General features: G+C 41.6%; 2 protein-coding genes across 3 annotated transcripts in view; one reads left to right on the top strand and one right to left on the bottom strand.

Annotated features, from left to right (window-relative positions):
* Nucleotides 1-489: 489 nt before the first annotated feature.
* Nucleotides 490-16,130, bottom strand: ints6l (integrator complex subunit 6 like). Its single transcript, XM_015043087.1, has 18 exons — nucleotides 16,020-16,130; nucleotides 15,825-15,902; nucleotides 10,897-11,046; nucleotides 8,913-9,002; nucleotides 8,606-8,789; nucleotides 8,378-8,506; nucleotides 6,772-6,935; nucleotides 6,461-6,613; nucleotides 6,247-6,379; nucleotides 5,855-5,949; nucleotides 5,661-5,771; nucleotides 5,211-5,426; nucleotides 5,005-5,131; nucleotides 4,774-4,916; nucleotides 4,240-4,459; nucleotides 3,786-4,151; nucleotides 3,614-3,707; nucleotides 490-2,792 (listed from the first exon to the last, which is right to left on the bottom strand). Exons 1-18 carry the CDS (start codon nucleotides 16,128-16,130, stop codon nucleotides 2,690-2,692), a joined length of 2,667 nt encoding a protein of 888 aa, XP_014898573.1. The 3' UTR covers nucleotides 490-2,689.
* Nucleotides 16,131-17,524: 1,394 nt separating this feature from the next.
* mospd1 (motile sperm domain containing 1) overlaps nucleotides 17,525-19,380 on the top strand; it is an 8,453-nt gene continuing 6,597 nt past the window's right edge. Inside the window, exon 1 of one of the 2 annotated variants that reach the window (XM_015043091.1) lies at nucleotides 17,525-17,657. The gene's annotated coding sequence lies outside the window, so the exon portion shown is untranslated. The remainder of the gene's footprint in view (nucleotides 17,658-19,380) is intronic. The other variant, XM_015043092.1, reaches the window with a different exon arrangement.

Genomic DNA, 19,380 nt, shown 5'->3' with positions numbered 1-19,380 from the left:
TCGGAGCCAGGAGGAGGGTCTTAGTGCTGTCAATCAGGCTTGTGTACACGCGCTACAGTTTTCTCCCCTTCAGCAGAGCCTGTCATGAATGCTAAAGCTAGTTAGGATGGCTGCCAGTGACTAGATTAGCAGTTTTTGTCATCATTAGCATATTTAGTGGCGTGTACATGAGAGTTATTGACAGCACTAAGACCCTCCTCCTGTCTGACTGGATCTTTCTGATGAGGAGCTTTTATTTCTGCAGATGGAAAGAGTGGCTCCGTGGTTTGATTTTTTTTTCTGCCAGTTTAAACAAATATGCAAAAAAATCTTTTTTTTTTCTTTTTTTTTACAAACATTACAAACTGCAGCTTCAAGCGGGTTTTAAATGGCTTAAAGAAAAAAAAAACATGTTTTTTTTGTTATTGGCTGGCAGGTTCTCTGTTTAAAATAAAATAAAATCCTCCTGTAAGACGAAAACACATTCAAACCAAACATTAAACGCCAATCTAGACGGTTCATTTTAACTTTTATTAAAAAAAAAGATTATCTTAAAACTTTGTGATTCATATATGTATTTAACAGTTTACAAAAAAAATGGCTTTCAAAATATTTCTTTAACTCTGACGTAAAGTCACAAAAATAATCTATATTGCCTATGAACATTAGAAAGTAGTGTACATTTTGTAGAAACAACCAGGAGAATAAAGAGAAGCTGCAGAGAGGAGGAGGGTGAAAGAGTCGCAGCCGGTTAACAGAGGGTCAGCTGAGCCTGGACTGCAGGAGGAAAACTGCTGGGAACGTTGGACTGATGGGATCATCGGAGCGACTCCGATGCTGTGACAGTTAACTGTAGCGCGTGGCGGTGCTAGGCGATTAGAATCTGAACGGGCTGATGACCAGAAAGCTCATTTTCAGAACCAGACACCGTCGTCTGCTTTGTATCAGATACAGCAGCCTCCATGTTTCTAGTAAAGACAACGCCTCCAACTGCTGCCCTCTCATCTCACAAAGGAAATCTGAGAAAAATTCAAACTTATGATTGAAATTTGTTCTGTAGAAACTTCTTGGGATCGCAATTTCGTATTGATCAGATGCCAGAAAGTAGAAAATAAAACTCTTCTGACTTTGCTTACCTGCACCAGGTTAGCTAGTGTGCTTCATGAGACTAAGGTTGAGCTTTTTCACAAGTGTGAAACAAAGGATGAAAATATGGAAAAGCACCTCACGCCCACTGTTAAGTAGGGTAGAGGACTTGTAATGCTGTGGGCCAGTTTCTGGTCGAACAAGTCAGTAAAATAAAAACATGTCACCACTGGAGTCCTTCAACAGGACAGTGAGGTGAACATACTCAGATTTGTTTTTATTTTTCTACATGTTTCCATGTGAGATGATGCCACAGCAGTGAAAGAGGAAATTATTTTACAGTTTTTGAAGGGTGTTGCAGCGTAAAGAACGGTCGTAACTTCTGTATCCCAAAATACTGACGCAGTCAGATGCTGGTGCATTTTAAAAGGAATAAAAAACAAACAAAAAAAAACAGTTTAAAATTTACACCATGTTTAAATCTTGACAATATGTCCAAATAGTAAGAAAGGTGATCCAATTTGGATGCTTAAAACCATGTATATATGTTTATATATATATATATATATATATATATATATATATATATATATATATATGATTGGAAAACAAATACTGACTGAGGTTGAGCAATATGTCAATATGAGCTAAGAAATATCAGAATACAGGCTAACATTTTAAAGTAACATAAAATTTTTGTTCATTGCAATTGTTAGACGTTTGAGGGATTTGGGAATGTATTTACTGCATTTGCTGCCATTGATGAGCAAAGCTTTCCTCGGTTTATGTATGAGAGTCATTTTTTCATCCTGCATACTGTCGCTTTAAATAATAATCACACTTATTTTGTTGCCAAATGATCCAAATTATTAATCTTTTGTTTAATTGGACTGTTTATATTCGTTGAATCTCCAGATTTCTTCCTATTATTATTTTGTTTAAGCTCTTTCCCATATTGCACAACCGCTCATGCCAACACATGTCGGCATCAACTAAAAATAGTCAGATATTAGGTAACAGGATCAACGTAGATAAAAAAAAAGTAATAAATAAATAAATAAAACAAAATCAGTGCGCTGTTTTTGTCGCAGACGTAATCTGGCTTAACCCGATTCCTCCTGTCAGCCACAACTTTACATGAATGTTTAAGCTTTTCTCTATTTTTCTTTTTTTTAGTCGCGTAAAAGAATATTTATAAATGAGAACGACTTTCAGACCAGCTGAAAACGGGTCTGTTTGTAACAGCCGGGGTGATTTGGGGCAGGAAACCAGTAAATGACCAGTATATTCTGACACATGTGAGGATCAGCCCAGCTGTGTGGCTTTTCGTCTAGAGGAGTGTGTGAGTCTGCTGGACTTGGCCTTGCTGACAAAAAGCCGTCTGGGTGTTTACGTTCTCTGTCGACATCAGCATGTTCGTCGCCAGCGGCTCAGCTCCGAAGGACCCCGCCGTCCGATTAAACGACAACACCGCGGCAGCGCCGCTTTCCTTCTCTGCATCTCCGAATCCTCTGCTAGCCTCTTGTCAAGGCTGATCACGGCGCAGGTGTTTTGGTGGTGGCGGCGAAACCCGGTACAGTGACGAAAAACGGGAGAGGACGCCAGTGGGTTTTCTGCGTGTTTACTACCTGCCGTGATCGTTGGGAAGCGGAGAGCACGGCGCCGTGTCTTCCTCCGCTTCGGCCAGGGCGATCTCCAGCTGCTGGATCAACACGCGCTTCTTGAACCTGGCGAAACGAAACGAAGCTTTGTGAGGCGGAGGCAGGAAGTCAGACAGGAAACACAGCGGCTTGAAGGTTCAGAGGAGAGGAAGAAACCCCGGGGAAACCCAGCAGCAAATATGTAGATGGGACCTCTTTTTGTTGGTTCAGGCACAGTAAGACTGGATGCAGAACATTCATTTCTATTATTTATTTAGATCCAGACTTTGACTAGGCTACTCTTAACACATTAATCTGCTTTAAAGGGGCAGCAATATGTGTTTTCCAGGCACATGTTGCCATTTTATAGCATAATCAAGTAACTGTGTCACCTTCAGTTGTTATAAAAATGCTACATGTAACAAATATGACTTAAATTTTACTTTGTATTTTAACACCTTTAATTTGGGTCTCTGTCTCTTTAAGAAACTCCTTCTGTTTTTGAACTGCTGCCTTCAAGAAGTCATCACAGCATGGCTCCTCTGTTAACCCTTTAACAAAGTTTTTTTTTTTTTACCAGCGTTGCACTGAGAAGAAGCTCCTATAATGAGCTCAGCAGCTGCACAGTTGGACCAGGCGTTTGCTAATTGCTGCTGGCTAGTCTGAAGGGGCTGAGGAAGGGCTGCTTTGTGAACCAGAAGCTCTGAGGAGGAGATGTGCCTAGAAGATGGAGCTAGGTCCAAGCACGCGTTTTGCAGAGTTGAACGGTTGCCATGGAGATTAAAGGATTTCAAGGAATCAAAGCGACACTCCAGGTGTGTTTTTGATAAGGGAATAACTTTATAACATTGATGTAAAGCTCAAAAAAGTTGATTTTACATGATACTGCTCCCCTTCTTGTTTCTTACCTCAGAGCTTCTTTGATTGCATGTTGGATGAAGTACTTTCGAACGTTCACCGGTCCTTTCACCTGCTGCAGCAGACTGAGTATGGATTTATAGTCTGGGAAGAACACACACGGATCGAGGTGAGAACTGACGGATTCTCTCACTGAGATCCGGTTGCCTGGTCTGTACTCACTCCGTCCAGGTTTGCGGACCTCCTTGATGACTCTGCTCCTCAGCTCGGCCTGGCAGCCGTCCAGCGGGGTTATGTAAATGGTGTCGAGCGCGGCGAAGTCGTCTTCGCTGCCGTCCAGCTCGCTCTGCGGACTCAGGCGGTCACAGTTGTGCCTCTCCTCCGTCGTCTGCTCCTCCAGGTGATCTTCGTCCTCCACCGTGCTCGATTCCTCCGCCTGGAACGGCGCCGCCAGTCCCGTCTTATCCTCCAGCGTCAACGGGGACGGACTGAGCGCCTCCGCGTCCGCCTCGCTGGGCCAGATCTCGCCAGAGTCCAGGCCGAGGACACCGTCGCCGTTGCTCTCGGTGAGCACCATGTTGTTCCCATCTGTTCACAATAAAAACAAAAAAATTAGTGTTTTTTTTTTTCCCCCCTCTGAACTCCATGAGAATCAGGCTTTCCTTCTTCATCCTACCTTTGTGCTGTGACGCAGGTTTGAGGAGATTCTGCTGGCCCGGACTCTTCCCCACCGCCACATGGTTGGTGCTGGCCGGCGGGGTCTGCGGTCGCCGCAGCAACGGGGACATGCTCCGTCTTCGCTTCATGGTGCCGCTGGAGTTGGGGTCGCCGGAGTGGCCCCGCTTCTTGTTCTGAGGTCCGGCCACGAACTCGTCCGCCTCGTCGATCATCATGCCCTGGGGAACACGGTGGAGAAGACAACAGAACTGAAGAAACCAAGACAAGGCGTCCGTATCCGGCTGGGAAGACACGACACGCTGCACAGGTATCCGCAAGACAGGAGGAAGTAGAAGCAAAACGAGGCGTGGTTTCCAAAAATTTTTAGAAACAAAAAACTAAAAATGTGGCGTATAAGTTTTGGAACAAAAAAAGCGCTCAGTGTGTGTCTGTCACACAATGAAAGCAATTTAGAGTTGTGGTTTGTGATTTGACAAGACGTGAGAAAGCTCCAGGGATTACATGCACGCTGCAGGGGTCAGTAAATGTTTACCTTTTTATCCTGCTTGAAAGGATTCCCAAACGTGTGAAGCCGTTTGGGTTGATCGGGATCGAGCTCTCTCAACGGAGACGGCATCATCTTCAGGTACTCCTGGTAGTTTCCCATCTGAGCCACTGGAATGCTGTGCAGGAAGTCTAACCACAACAGAGACACTCATATCAATTCAAAATGGACGTCTGCGTCCCCTACGGAAGGATTTTCCAAAGACGTCGTCGGTCGTACCTTCGTCTTGGCCTCGGATCAGCTTCAACGAGGTCCGCAGCAGGTTGGTGCGCATTCTGGTGAGCTGATCCAAGAGGTTTCGCCTCGGGATGTCGTAGGCGTTCCGGTAGGCTTGCGGTTTCACATCCTTGGGAGACATTTTGATGGCAAAGCGCTCAGTGAACACCAGTCCTCTCCGCACAGAAAAGGTGTGCCGCCGTTCTCACCTTGTTGAGAAGAGCAATCTGGAAGCCGGCGAACTCTTTGAAGTTGATGTCGACCAGGCGGAGCGGCCCCTCTCCGGTGATTCCCTGCAGCAGCTGCTTGAAGTCCCGCCGGTGGGCCAGAGAGAGAGCGCTGGAGTGGTTCTTCACCTTTATGCCCGTTTCTTGAGGCGCTTTTTTTCCCACGGACACAATTAGGCGGTCCGATTCAATTTTTGCCTTGAGTAAAAAAAAAAAAGAAAACAAACAAAAAAATAGGAAACAAAGATGAATTGGGATGACATTCAGACAGAGTCAACCTTTGAACCAGGCGCACTCGTTTACGTTTGCCGACAGCAGAACAAAAGTGAAGTAAACTGATGTGTCCTGGATGTGGTAGAATAGATAAACATTTACAGTAGCGGTACGTTTGCATTACATTAGGATGTTTCTCCTTCCCTCAGTGCTGCTCACCTGCTGGCTGAGCTTCTTCAGGTATGAAATGACACTGTAGCTCAAGCCGCAGTCCATTGTGTCGGCGATGAGGTTTGGTGCTCCCATCATCCTCATTGCCTTTTTTAAGGGCTGTCAGCAGATAGCAGAACAGCGTCTTGGTGAACTAAATCAATCAATAAAAGCAACACCAGAGAACGCCGAGTGGTTTTTACCAGCAGGTAGTACGGAGGCATCGTCTTCAGGTACATCTCGAAGGCCTGTCGCCACTTCAGGTTTGGTTTGAATTTATGAACTTTAAATAAATCGTCTGAAAGGACAAAAGAGGTTGTCTGAGACATTTTTTAGCAACTCAGGATTAGTGAGTAAATAGATTAATCGATAGATTAAGCCATTGAATTTAGCACCAGCTCTAAAAACAGCGAATAAAACCAATTAATCGCTCAATAAAATAGAATAATCGATTGATTAAGATCAATTAATCGTTAGATAAAATTGGTTAATTGATCAATAACATTGATGTGAGGACCAGGAAGCCGTTGTGAATTTAGCACCAGCTGTGGTCTACTGACCCAGGCGTTCTGTGGGTTAGTGCTGGGAGTCTTACCGAGGAGTGGAAGAAGGACCGGATAGTTGTAAGGCATGACAAACAGGTTAACACAGGTCAGGGTGGTGCTGGCCTTGAGGTAGCCAAACGGTTTTCCCAGGTCGTTTTGCTTCCCGCTGCTGCTGACAAAAACCTGAGGACGAGGCGTCAGGTGATCAAGTTAAAGATTACAACCACGAGAAAAACGGAGAAACCCGACCGGCGTTCAGCCTACCTGCCAGCACATGTGCGGGGATTTCCTTTCCAGGACGTACTGGGTGAGTGGGGACGGCTCCAGCTCGTATTTGTCAAAGGGAAGTTTGTCAATCACCATGGGCTCACAATCCACACAGCAGAAACGCACCACGGGGTGAGCGGAGCGAGGCGGCTGGGGGGAACGAGAAGAAGCTAATTTAGCACAGGGGTTTAGCTCAAAGATTTGAATCGCTGTATACTCTGACGGTGCCTCAAATACACCAAGAAAAACCCATAAATTGCTACAAAATAGTAGTTGAGAAAACCAAAATAAGAGCAGCAACTGCTCACCAGGGTTGGAGAGTTCTGGTCCGGCCAGAAAGACTCTGGTATGGGCCAGTGGCCGACCGGGACCCCCGTCTTTGGGTTTGGTCGAACGTAGATTAATTTGTGGCAGCTGTGCCAGGGCTGTGGGTTGAAGGTTGAAACGGGACGACTGGACTCCACAGAGTTGTCTACAACGGTCAAGAAACAGCAGAACAAACCCAATAAATATACAGATATTGCAGCCATTTAGAATCTTTAACACAGCTTAGACACAGCGCCTTGCAAACGTACCACAGTTTGTCACATTATAGCTAAAAACCTATAGGTATTTTATTGGTACTTTATATAAAAACCAAAAATCTAAAAAGCAAGCCACTTATTCAGGGATGTACAGGCCTGGTTTTCTACGCATCACATCGTCCATGTAGGCCACAATGTTTAACTTCTGACTCATCTGACCAACCTGCTTCCACATGTTTGCTCTGTCTATTGTTTCTGGAAAACTGCAAACCAAACGAACCAGCTACGGTGTTACGGCCCTCGTCTTTCCTACCATCTTCACAAGTTCTGATGTCAAGGTCTGATGATGGAGGTGTACGACCATGTCTTGGTTCAGCCAAAAGTTGTGACATGCTTTTCAATATTTAGATGATGGATTGGAAGGGAAGATGATTAAAGTTTGGAATATTGTTTTGTAAAGCAATCCTGATTAAAAATTCTCCACAACTTCCTTCATGATGTGTCTGCTGTGCTCCTTGGCCTTCACGATGAATGTTGTTCACTCATGTTCTTTACTAATTAGGTGACCTCTGATGGCAGTTGGTTTAATTTTAAGGCCTTTTTAAAGTCCACTATGAATAGAAATTACGACCCATCTCTCCTCAGAAATGTACAAACGTCACCCAGTGGCTGAGAGGATAAAATTGAACTGATCCATGATAGAAAGCCAGCTAGCTAGCAAGGAAATATTAGTAGCTAGTTAGCGGTAGCCTCATCTGTCTTGAGTCACAGAAAGCAATGAAGACGTCTGAGTGCGACTCAAACTTTTGTCAAACACAAAAATCTCGTGAGGGACAAAAATACATAGAATATATGATATTAACCAGTCCTGTCAAGATCAAATTTAAGACCTAGGATTAACAAATTAAATGATGTTTTAAACTAAATTCAAGACATTTTAAGGCCTTAACGTATGCATGAGAATTTAAGACTTTGCAAGACTTTGTAAGGATGCACGGACACCCTGTGGATTCATTGGACTTTATTTAAAGTTATCATAGTGAAATACTTGAATAGTTATATTTCCAGTTCACAGTTGTGCGCCACTATTAGTGTATGTTGTTGTAATGAGATACGATGTACTGTAAATACATTTGCAAAGCTTTTTTTTCTCAAAACTCTCATGTTACCAATCAATAAAACAAAACAGAAGGTGGGATCAGTTGTTTTGTTCAAACGTCATAAATACTGTTTCCTTCTGTCAACATTATGTTTGCTGCAGATACCTGCAGGAAATGTGACGAGGTCGTGTGCTCTTTGACCTTATGCACCTGACTCATGCACCTGTTCATTTGGATGCAAGCACCATTCCACCTGCAGCTTTTAAGTTGTGTGTGCATCAAAAATTCACCTTCTCCTCCGAGAGGCGGATCCGGCCCGGTCTTCTCAAAGTTGATGACGACGCCGCTTTGGACCTTTTGCACCAGAGACTCCAGACACTGGTTTAGCATCCGTTGTGTTCGCACGCAGTACGACCGACCTGAGAGGATCAAACTTCACGATGAGTTCTCGTCCAGCAGGGAAAAAAACAACTAACGAACCGAAGAGGAAGAAGGCGAAGAAGAAGAAAACGCCAAACCTCCCGTGACTTCACACATCTGCGTGATCGCCGACTCATCTGTGGGGACGCTGCCGAGCTGCTCGTTGTCCGGCGCGGCTGCTCCCGGCAGCCTCAGCACCAGAGCGAACAGCCGCTGGTCCCAGCGAAAAGGCTCCTTGGTGAGCTCGCTGCCAGCCAGAGGGGAGTTCAGGGGCAGGTGCAGCTGCACGGCGGATCGAGACATTCACCGTTACTTCAACACAGAGAGCTGAGAAGCTTCCGAAGCAGCGGCTGTACAGCTGGAGCTGCTACGGAACACAGGATGTTGGTGGTCATTCTGTCTCACCTCATCTGGCACCCCGGAGCTGTTTGTAAGCTTATTCCCATCAGTGATGGTAATGATCACAGATGGCTCCAGGAAGAATGGGTTGCGGCCCTGGAGGGAAAACAGCCGCATTCAGCAATCAGGCTGAAGAACAGCGAGTCCATTTCAGGGCTGCAACTAACGATTATTTCAGTAATCGATTATTCAGACAACTAATCGATTAGTCGTACAAAAAAATATATATTTTTCACACGTCATGCAAATTTTTCATATAATCCCTTGAATATTCATGTAGAATATTAGAAATACATTAAAATATGCAAATAAAAAAGGAATACAAATCCATTTTTAAATAAGAAAACAAACATTTTGATCACATGAAGAGTAAATGATTAATTTTTTTGTTAACCGATTAATAATTGGAGAGCAAAAAAAGTTTAATGGCAGATTTAGGTTTTTACAGAATTTGAATCGGGTGAAGCGAAAACTATGCCACTTTAGGATGTCTGGGTAGAATGTATTTACAAAGCGTTTTTCTTTTATCTTAAATGCGAAATGTATATATTTTTTATGTTTTTAATTTAATTACCGCTCTGGGTGTGTTGATCTGTCAGTAAATAGTCTTTTTTGGAGTCCACATACTCCAGTGGACAATTAATCGATTGCTAAATCAGTTGATATTTATTTAAATAATCGATTAATCGCGATTAATGCGATTAATCGTTCCAGCCCAAGTGAATTTAGATTCACTACTCTGCTTTCCTGTCTTTATACTCCACAACCTGAATCTGGGCTCTGAGCAAAACAGATTCCTCTTGCTGGCTTTACAGAAATGTTTAAACAGAAATCAGCATGTAATGTCCAACATAAGCTCTCTGTAGCTGCGGCTAATCTTTACTTTATGTCATAATGTCCTTGTGCTACCAGTTGAGGGCAGCGCAGTAGAGGTTAGTCTCTAATTCACACATATGGGGAACGCCTAAGCAGATTTACACACTCCTGATGTACAGAAGTTGTCTCACTGTAGTAATCCATTTCTGCCTTCGAGCGGAGAGAGCAAGATAAAAAAAGGGGGAATGTTGATTGGATTAGGCAACAGCCAAAAGACAATTTTCCCCTCGCTTTTTTATGGAATAAATGAATAAAAAGTAAGAAAAACACAAAAACAATCTTACTAACTTGTGTTAAAAGGATCAAAATGTTCAGTTTTTTTAATATAAAGCTACAAATCTTGCTTAAATTAGTCAAAAACGTCTTTCATATCATATTTCTTGCATTTTGTACCTCAGCTTTGTCATTTTGTCCCAGTCTGCTTCCATAGTTCATACTTGTAACAAAACCGTTTCATACTCATGTACTTAACCATTGTACTACTTAATGTCAGTTTATTTCTTATTATTTTAAGTATATTTTGTTAAAGAGAGTAAGAATAATTTGTAGTTACAGTGATATAAAATATAGCAATCAAAATGTGACATTTTGCACTTTTTTTGTCTCACTGAAAGTTTTTAAATAAATCCGAATATCAGATAATAAGAATCTAAGAAAATTCAACAGACAGTTTTCAAATGATCAGTTCTTTATTAAAGTTAAAAAAAAAAACTGGTCAAATCAAACTGGGCGTATGTGAAAATATAATCATCTGTTAAATCCAAAATGAACTCTGATAAACTATAATGTTTTGGTTCAGATTAACTAGCCGACCAGTCACAGGTCAAGTGATTTCTTGACCTGTAGATTCAAGAAATCACTTAGTAAAAACCTGTCTGACACACAAAGTCGACTAACAGATCTCAAAAAGCAACACGGCATGGCCTAACCCAAGAACATTTAAAAAACAACTTGTGTCTGGTTTTCATAAATGGAGAAAAAAATGCAACAATGGTGGCCAAAATTACTCCAAAAGCATATCAACGATTCAACCAGGAGGCAACAAACAAAAAACTAAAACAACCTGAGAAATACTGCCTCAGAGCTCAGTGATCGTGGTGGCTTGTTACGATACCTGTCCGTAGTTGTCAATGCCAGAGACGAGGCGGTTGAGGTTGAGCAGGTCGAATGCTGTGCGGAGTGCGTGCCCAAGTGTGGTGAGCCCAGATGCCTGCAAGTTCTTCAGCTCGCACATGAAGGTAGCGTGGTTCTCCTTCCAGCCTGCCTGGAACGCAAAGAGACCGAGTTCAGGCCGAGAGAAACAGGCGCCGGAGAAAAGGCCTGAAGTCGGCAAACATCTACCGACTTAAAATAGACGCACACCCACGCGTTTGCATGTTATGTTATTACAAAGAAGAAGAAGAAAAACAAAAAGAGTTTTGTTCTCATGCAAATCAAACCGATTAAATGATTCAGATCATTTTTTGGTGGCCGGGGAAGAAAGTAAAGTCGGTTCTGAGTGACGCAACGTTACCGACCGCAGTGGCCAATGAACGCTGAAGTTCAGAGACGGCCGTTTAGTTCGTGCATAACAGGAATCCAGAAATACACTTCCCACTGCTGTACGTCCTCTGCGGGAGACTTTCACTCCCACAGGAGGGAGCGCGAGTGTGCAACTGCTTTTCCACTTTTATCTACGGGGTCAACTGCTTTAGTGCTGCAGCTTTATGCTTAATCTAAGGATGACCTGCAAGCTTACATCTTCCTCTGCTGAGGGAAGGAGGGTAAGAGGCTGCAAACACACAAAGGTGAACAGCAACAGATCCTTGTGGAACGTGCATACAGCTACATGAGTATTAGGAGATGGTGCAATAACTGTCATGTATTCAGAGTGATGACGTTAAAGTTACCAAACACTAGGGCTGCAAACAGTGTTGTGGTCAAGACCACCTAACCCGAGACCAAGACAAGACCAAGACCAGAGTGTATCGAGACCGAAACAAGACCAAGACTTTTAGGGTCCGAGACCAAGTCAAGACCAAGACCAGCGGCCCGCGCTACATGACACAATAAAATGTAAAATATGATCGAAATTGCTTCTCAAAATAATCTGAAAGATCCATATTCCCATAAAAACACCTAGATATTAAATACTTAATACATTTTACCAATATTAAATATTCCATTTCTGTGCTACAATGTGTGATGGTCTCGTGCCATCCCTAAAAACATAACGCCCTGGGCATTTGCCCATATTGCTCCTGTAAGAAACCACCACTGTTGCACCATTAAACATAGCAATTGAGGCAATGCCCTGAAGGTAAATAAGGCTCAACTATGAACACTGACCAAGGAGCAACAAGCAAGAAGTAACCAAAAAGAAGGCGCTCATCATGACTGTTTTCACTCTCTATCCCAGTACATGAAGCCAGGTAGTCTGACACCATGACAGACATTACAGCTGCCACTTTGCTCTGCTATGCTCTTTCGTTCTTGTGTTTTAGTTATTTGTTAATTTAAATATCAACGTACATAATTAAATAAAATAAAGATGCAGTGCACACAGCATTACAAGAACAAAGAACCGGTGTTCTGTCAGGTCAGATCGTCATACGCTTAGCACAAACTCACGGTGTTCTGTCAGATCAGCATACGTTGTCAGATAGTCGTACGCTTAGCTCAGACATGCATACGCTGGCATTACCATATGATTTTATTTAATCAACAACATAGAATCATGACGTAGATCGTCATACACTTTGTTATTAACAGTTGTATGGCATCCTGACTTAGCAGTTAAGTGAGTTTTACACGGGCGTGTGTTGTAGCTGACTCCAGCTGCAGCCAGACCCTGCTTTAAATACACTTTGAAACCATGACAACACATGTATATCTATATAGTTATCATTGTTTTCAATGCTGCATATGGTGAACTGACAACTCCTCTGACGGTCGGACTTCTTAATGCGCATGTGCAGGCATGGTACTCACTGCATGTTTGCTATTCTAACAGCGTATGATAATCTGATAGAACAACGGCTCTCAGTGAGTGACACTCCAGTCCTATCTAATAAGTAAAGAGCCGTGGAGAAGAATCGACTGTTTCTGAATGTCATGACTGGTCTTGAAATAATTTGCCGAGTCCTCAGAGCCAGAGACCGAAACAAGACCGAGACCAAATGCGGTCGAGTCCGAGACGAGACCGAGACCATCAAAAAATGGTCTTCAGACCAGTCTCGAGACCAAGACCAACTTCGAGTACCACAACACTGGCTGCAAGTGACAATTATTTTACTAATCCACTATTCTACTGACTATTATGACAAATAATTGGATTAAAAAAAATAAAAAATTGGCACATTGTAGAGATTTTTCATTTAACCACAATGTTAGAAATACGTTAAAATATACAAAGAATACATTTTTTATGAGAAAATAATCACTTCTTTAGTGAATCCGAACCAAGTGAAGCTAAAACTATGGCACTTGAGGCGTCTTGGGTAAAATATCCTTACAGATGAAGGTGTTTTCATCGTAAGTGCAAAATGTGTATATACTTTGTACAGTTTGGGCTTAAATAGTACTCTGAATATGTTGGGGGGTTTTGTTAGCAATTTGCCTTTTTTGAATCCATTTAACGATTAATGATTAATAAGTTAGCTGACGATTATTTGAATAAAGAGTTCATCACGATTAATCGTTTCAGTCCCATCAGACCCAGACTATCCTGTATAGATCAGAAGAAACGCTGTGCTTAATAATTCAGACTACAGAATATTTCTGCACAATCCTGTCTCTTTGGCTCGCGCTCTCTCTCTCTCTCCCTCCCTCTGTCTCTCTCTCTCTCTCCCTCTCTCCCTTCCTCGACATCAACAATTTATTGCATCTGTGAATGTGCAATCACACACCGGCCCCAATCAGTACCACCTCATCTTTTCATTGTGAAGCTCAGCGCGGCTCGCAGAGCGGGCCACAAACAGCCAGAGGGAGGGGAAGAAAGAGCAGCTCAAGACTCGCTGCACAGACGAGGGAAAGCCCCGTCAGACGGCAGCGCCGCGGACGGCTTTACGAGACGGAAGGAGAATCACATCCTAGTTTGTTTGATCGAGGTGTGTGATGCACAAGTGTTTGTCTGGTGGCCACATTTACAAATTGTTGCGAAAGCTACGGCACCGACCTGCGACGGCTTTGCACCCGTTTCACACTTGCGAGCAGTGAAACTCCCACCATGGGGACATGAGCTAAAAACAGTTATTCTGCTGTGGGTTACGTGGGGGGAATAAAAAAATAAAAAGATTGATGCAGACAGTGTCATTTCAGTCATTTTCCTTAGTTACTGACAGGACCATTTAGGCCTGGACTTTGACTAGGCCGCTCTGACGCATGAATATTTGATCCAAGCTAGTGTTGGACAATGATAAATAATTAAACACGTTAAATTTTCTATTAAAAACCAAAACTATAAACCACATTGATAAAGTTAGGCTGTATGATTCAATAAGATCGGCGATACATGCAGCCTAACAGGAAGTAGGTTGGGGTCAATATCGTTTATGCGATTTTAGAAGATGAAAAAGGCATGGACTCGATTTGCATTGTTTCCGGTTGTACTGAAGCAGATTTGCCTTTTCAAACAGTCCTGCAAATGGGTTTTGTACATCAACATATTGCTAGATGAGCAAGTGTCATCATGAATCCATAAGGTCCTGTAAGTCTTTTAGCTTTTTAAAAATAAATCTTATTAGCTATTGTTTTTTTTTAAAGATTTGCATAGAAACTAAAGTTTTTATTCAAAAAGATATCCAGCTAAGCTTGTTTGGTTGTGCTGGATTTTATTTAGGGGTGTTGAATATGTATATGCATTTTGTAAACTTCAGATTTATATTTGTAATAACTGTGGAAAACCATGTATCATTCTCCAACAAATAAAGCGGTTTGTGGTTCAGATACTTTTGCATTGCAGTGTAAGGCTTTGGAGACGCTCTGTGTGTATATTAATTATAGCGATTTGATTTGTGACACAAGTGCACAAAGTAGAAAATCTGATTTCAAACTTCTTTAAAACATGATGCAAAGTTAAAGACAAATATATATTGTGAATCCTTAACATTCAGATTAGCTCAGTATTGTCTGTATTTTGTAAATCGGGGGGGAAAAAATATTACTAATCCATATCAAAGTTTAAAAACATGCAACCTTTGCATTATACTTCACAATTGTTCACCACTTTGCTTTGGTCTTTCATAAAATCACCTTGAGAATGCATTGTGATGTGATGAAATGTGTAAACGTTAAAGGGAAATGAATAATTTTGCAAGGCGTCGTAGCCTGTAGACACAAGTTGGGCCAGCCTGATGAATTCCACAATATGGAACAGCCACTGAAGGAAATTACGTAATTTGGGGGCTTGTGTGCATACTTGGGATTCTGCTTTAAGGGGTAGGAAAAACTCGGAGATGTGTGCCAAGTCATAAACAAGTCAATAGAATAGGGATGAGTACATCTGTTTTTATGGCAGGAAGCGGGGAAACTGCTGCAGAGATTGAGAGGTTGCATGTCCTGTTTTCTCTGTGTATGGCAATTACCGGGAGTTTCTATGCAGGAAGCCTCTCACAGCATCAGTATGACAAATAATTATCATGTGAATGATGATAATTCTGTTCCAGCGAAGTCGTACAAACATAAAGAGAATCTCATGATGAACGGGGCTTATCAACTTTCATCCAGGAATGGCCAATGGGAGTGCAACCTTGATGAAGGGGGAGGGGTGAAACATGATTGGCAGGGACCTCGACCAGTCTGCGTGAGGTTCTGTGAAAAACGAGTGACGTCACGAGGGATAATAAATTTCCCCGCCTCCATCTCAACGCCCGAGAGTTTTCTCGACACAAAAGCAAAATGTCCGCTGGATGTTCGGATGCAGTGCGGCTCCGGGTCTGCGGCTGTTTGGAGCAGTAATTTGCCGTTTTTTCGCCACCGGCGAACTTGAAGGAAAATAAAGTCTCACTGACAGACAAACACGTTCGACTTGGAAGTGTAAACATGGTATCATTTGCTAATTACCTTCACTCCGTATGGTGGCTCATCGAATGTAACTAGCATGTACCTGTCGCCTCTACTAGCCGGGTCTCGGGCACGCAGCTGTCAAAAAGAAAACCAAAACAGCATATATTAATGTTTACCGACTTTCGCCAAGGAACCCTGAGCTCACCAAAGGTGCAAGCTTGCTGAAAAAATCCGGGTAGAATCCATCTTTACCTTCATAAAGATCTCAACCGCGCCTTTAGCAACGTCCAGATACGTCGTACCCAAATAAGTGCGCTGATTCATAGAGGCGGACGTGTCTAACAGAAAAACTAAAATAGGCATTTTAAATGTAAAGCCGCGGTGGTATGCTTTTCTAAAATAACTGTTACCCACATATGAGCTATCGTGCAGCCAAACAGTTCACTCATGTGTGCATATATATTTGTTATAATAAGCCCCCCCTCCAGCAGAGGGCCGATGCATCTGCCCTCTCTGTGTCTGCCTTTCTGAGGCTGTTTTAACAGCTCGCGCTGTTCAACTTCTGCTCCTAACCGAATGGAACGCCCCGCTCCCCACACTGCAAGCCCATTGGCCAAGCCCCGGTCTGTTGGCCACGCCCCCTGTAAATATAATTATATAAAGAGGTAGTAACGGTTTGCACTCTGTGATCAATAGTAGGTTCAATAAGTGGAACAAACAGGCTATTGGTAAAATGTGTTTGCTCCAGTAATATGTTTTCCTGAGCTGAAACAACTAAAAAGAAAAAAAAAAACATAAAAAAAACAACAACTATTGGTTGTATTTATGTAGAGATCATAATAAGAAGTGACATTTCTTGTCAGTTCCCACTTTATCCCGCCTCCTCGCACAATAACGCAGCTGCTCTCTCACTATGCTGCCCTTCTTGTGCTGCGTTCAAAGAGCTTCAGGAGGACCGCAAACATACCACAACACAGCAAGAGAAGTACATTTCGCAACATGAACGCGATTTTAACTCATGTTTATATCGCTCCTCCTGAGTGATATTGCAACGGAGGATAAAAACGTACTCTTACGCTGTGAAGACCAGCAGAAAAAATATTGATAAAATGTCACATTCAGCAAGACAGGAAATACATCGCTCAAATAAGCAAAAAAAATATTTATCAGATGTTAAATAAATGCTGCAAGAACACTCGTGTTTTCCCCACAAGAGACATCAAATGAGCAACAGGTTCAGCTTTAATAAATGTCTGTCAGGGGCAATAGCAAACATTACATTACAAGGAAATTTTTAAATTCACATTTTTTTGTATAGTAGAGTTGAAAACTCCAGATTTGTTTGGCTTGCTAAATTAAATGATTACTTTTATCACTATTACTATTATTGAAATATAATTAGATTCAAGGTTCTATTTTACAATAGCTAAAAATAGTTTGATATGAATATTTGTACATTTACACCTCCACAAATAGTAAATTTAAGGCTTAGTAGGCATAAACTGTTGCAGAAAGTCTATGTTAAATTGGACTGACAAATATTTTTGTAATTCATCTCTAGAAGAAAAATAACAAATCTGTTCACTAGAGTTCAAAGCATAATAAGTTCTGTAGGCTAATTGCTAATGCTAACACAAATTATTTCTGAATCTCAGGTGACATTTGTCTATTAAAGGTCAAATTTCTTTTGCAGCGGTTGTTCAGGGGGTTTTCCATAGTTTTTAGACGTTATGAAATGATAATAAACACGTTACCGCTGCCCTCCTCCATCCCAGCATGCACCGCGCCGTCTGCAGCATAAAGAAAAAAGGCTACAGAGAGACAACAGGGTGGGATTACAGACGCCTGTTGTTCCTGGTGTATTCTTCATAAACATATGCTGACAACAAGGTAACGTGTCGTTCTTATCTTTTGTATCCTTTAAACAACTATATGCTTTCTCCTCTGTTATGACACAGCAGCAGCACAACGTTAAGTTGCTGTTAGCTGGAGCTATCCTAGCCGGCTAATGCTAGGCTAGTAAACAGAGACACAATTATGTTGTATAAAGATATGTTATAACGGTGGCAGGGTCAAAACATGGTGACGTTACTTTTAGCTTACAGTCCCCACAAGTAAAATATCGATCTCATAATTATGAGTAAGCTCTTATGGAATAATTTAATGGGAATTTGTGCATGTTGTGATTATTTACCCTGCATAAAAACCAACATAAATACGACTAAAGTAACATTTATAACAATATATATATATAAAAACATTCACATATCGAAAAGCCTGCCAGATTTTTTTTGCCAATGTTGTCGTGATTCCATGGTAATAATTACGGCCAACATTGTGTTGCGACACTAGTCTCGGCCCGCGAGCTCCAACCGTGTAACCATGTAAACAGACCGAGGGTCACGTGACCAGCCGCGCGGACTCCATCTGTGTGAAGGGTTTAACTCCGACATCATATGCTTTTATTGGGAGTTATCTCAATAAAAGGTAACTCCCAATTACCTTGGTTGTTTTGTTGTTGTTTTACCCAACAGCCTTGCTTTGTGTGAAATGTATTTGTCAAACTACGTGAAGCATTGTGTGTTCGACATTTTTTTTTTAAACATACTGCCTTATGCTACGGTAGAAATTAAAATATCAGGAAATCATTCTTATTCTTTAAATTTGAAGTGTTGTTGTCAAGTTTTTAGTAGAATAACATAACTACCTACCGAGTATTTTCAGGTAAATTTTTCCCATACCTAGTTTATTTAAAGTTAAGACTTTTGTTCCAGATGTGTACTAAAGTATAAAAGATGCACTGATCAGCCTCTACCTGTCTAAACTGTTGCACAGTTTTCTTTCTGGTCTGACCCATTTAATTTTATTTTGACCTATTTACATTTTTTCCAGAGGACCATAACACAGAAAGAGCGAAAACGATTATACTTGCAATTTCTGATGTTCTTTTTCATGTTTTATAGCTTTGAATCAAGCAGAAAAAGAAGTTTGACATTATTCCTATTTTTGAATCAAATCATGCACCTTGAACTCCTGCTATGGAATTTTCTGTTAAATAATGAGAACCGAATCCTTTCTCTTTGAGAGTTTTATTAAATCTTGTCATAGCAGGAAGAACAATGTCACATATGTAATGTTCCTCAAAGTTTAGGCTGCTCGCTGGCAGAAACAAAATTTAGACTCTGTTTTGAAACCACGCTTCCTCTTCCCACTCCCACTGCTCAAGATGACCTCCACATACCACCAGCTGGAGCAAGACTCCTAGTTACACCACTTAGTTCATGCCTAGCAGACACTCTGATTTATTTTACCCAGTGATCAACTATTAAGTGCATGTTAGTAAAAAAAAAAAGTCAAAAGTTAAAATTTCCATTACATTCCAAAAAAAACAACAAACAAACATGATGATTATTTGTTTTTCAATGTTTGGCCCATGAAGCAAAAACTAGCTGAAGTCAAGCCCTCCCTATTTAAATGGTACATCTCTACTTAAACAAATATTTTTTTCTGGATAAGATACAGTTAGCACAATTGTAAAAAAAAAAAAAAAAAAAAAAAAAAAAAAATTAAAAAAGGGCTTTAAAATTTCCTTTTTTTTTTTTTTTTTTTTTTT

Source organism: Poecilia latipinna, unplaced genomic scaffold, assembly GCF_001443285.1.
Source record: "Poecilia latipinna isolate Pla-1442-1.1 unplaced genomic scaffold, P_latipinna-1.0 Scaffold615, whole genome shotgun sequence".
Classification (NCBI taxonomy): Eukaryota; Metazoa; Chordata; class Actinopteri; order Cyprinodontiformes; family Poeciliidae; genus Poecilia; species Poecilia latipinna.
This window is presented reverse-complemented; position numbering and strand designations above follow the sequence as displayed.

Coding starts and splice junctions, on each gene's coding strand:
- ints6l (XM_015043087.1), bottom strand. CDS start 16,130: ATGCCTATTTTAGTTTTTCTGTTAGACACGTCCGCCTCTATGAATCAG. Junction 15,903..16,019: donor CGGTTGAGATCTTTATGAAG/GTAAAGATGGAT, acceptor TCTTTTTGACAG/CTGCGTGCCCGAGACCCGGC. Junction 6,614..6,771: donor ACCAGAACTCTCCAACCCTG/GTGAGCAGTTGC, acceptor CGTTCCCCCCAG/CCGCCTCGCTCCGCTCACCC.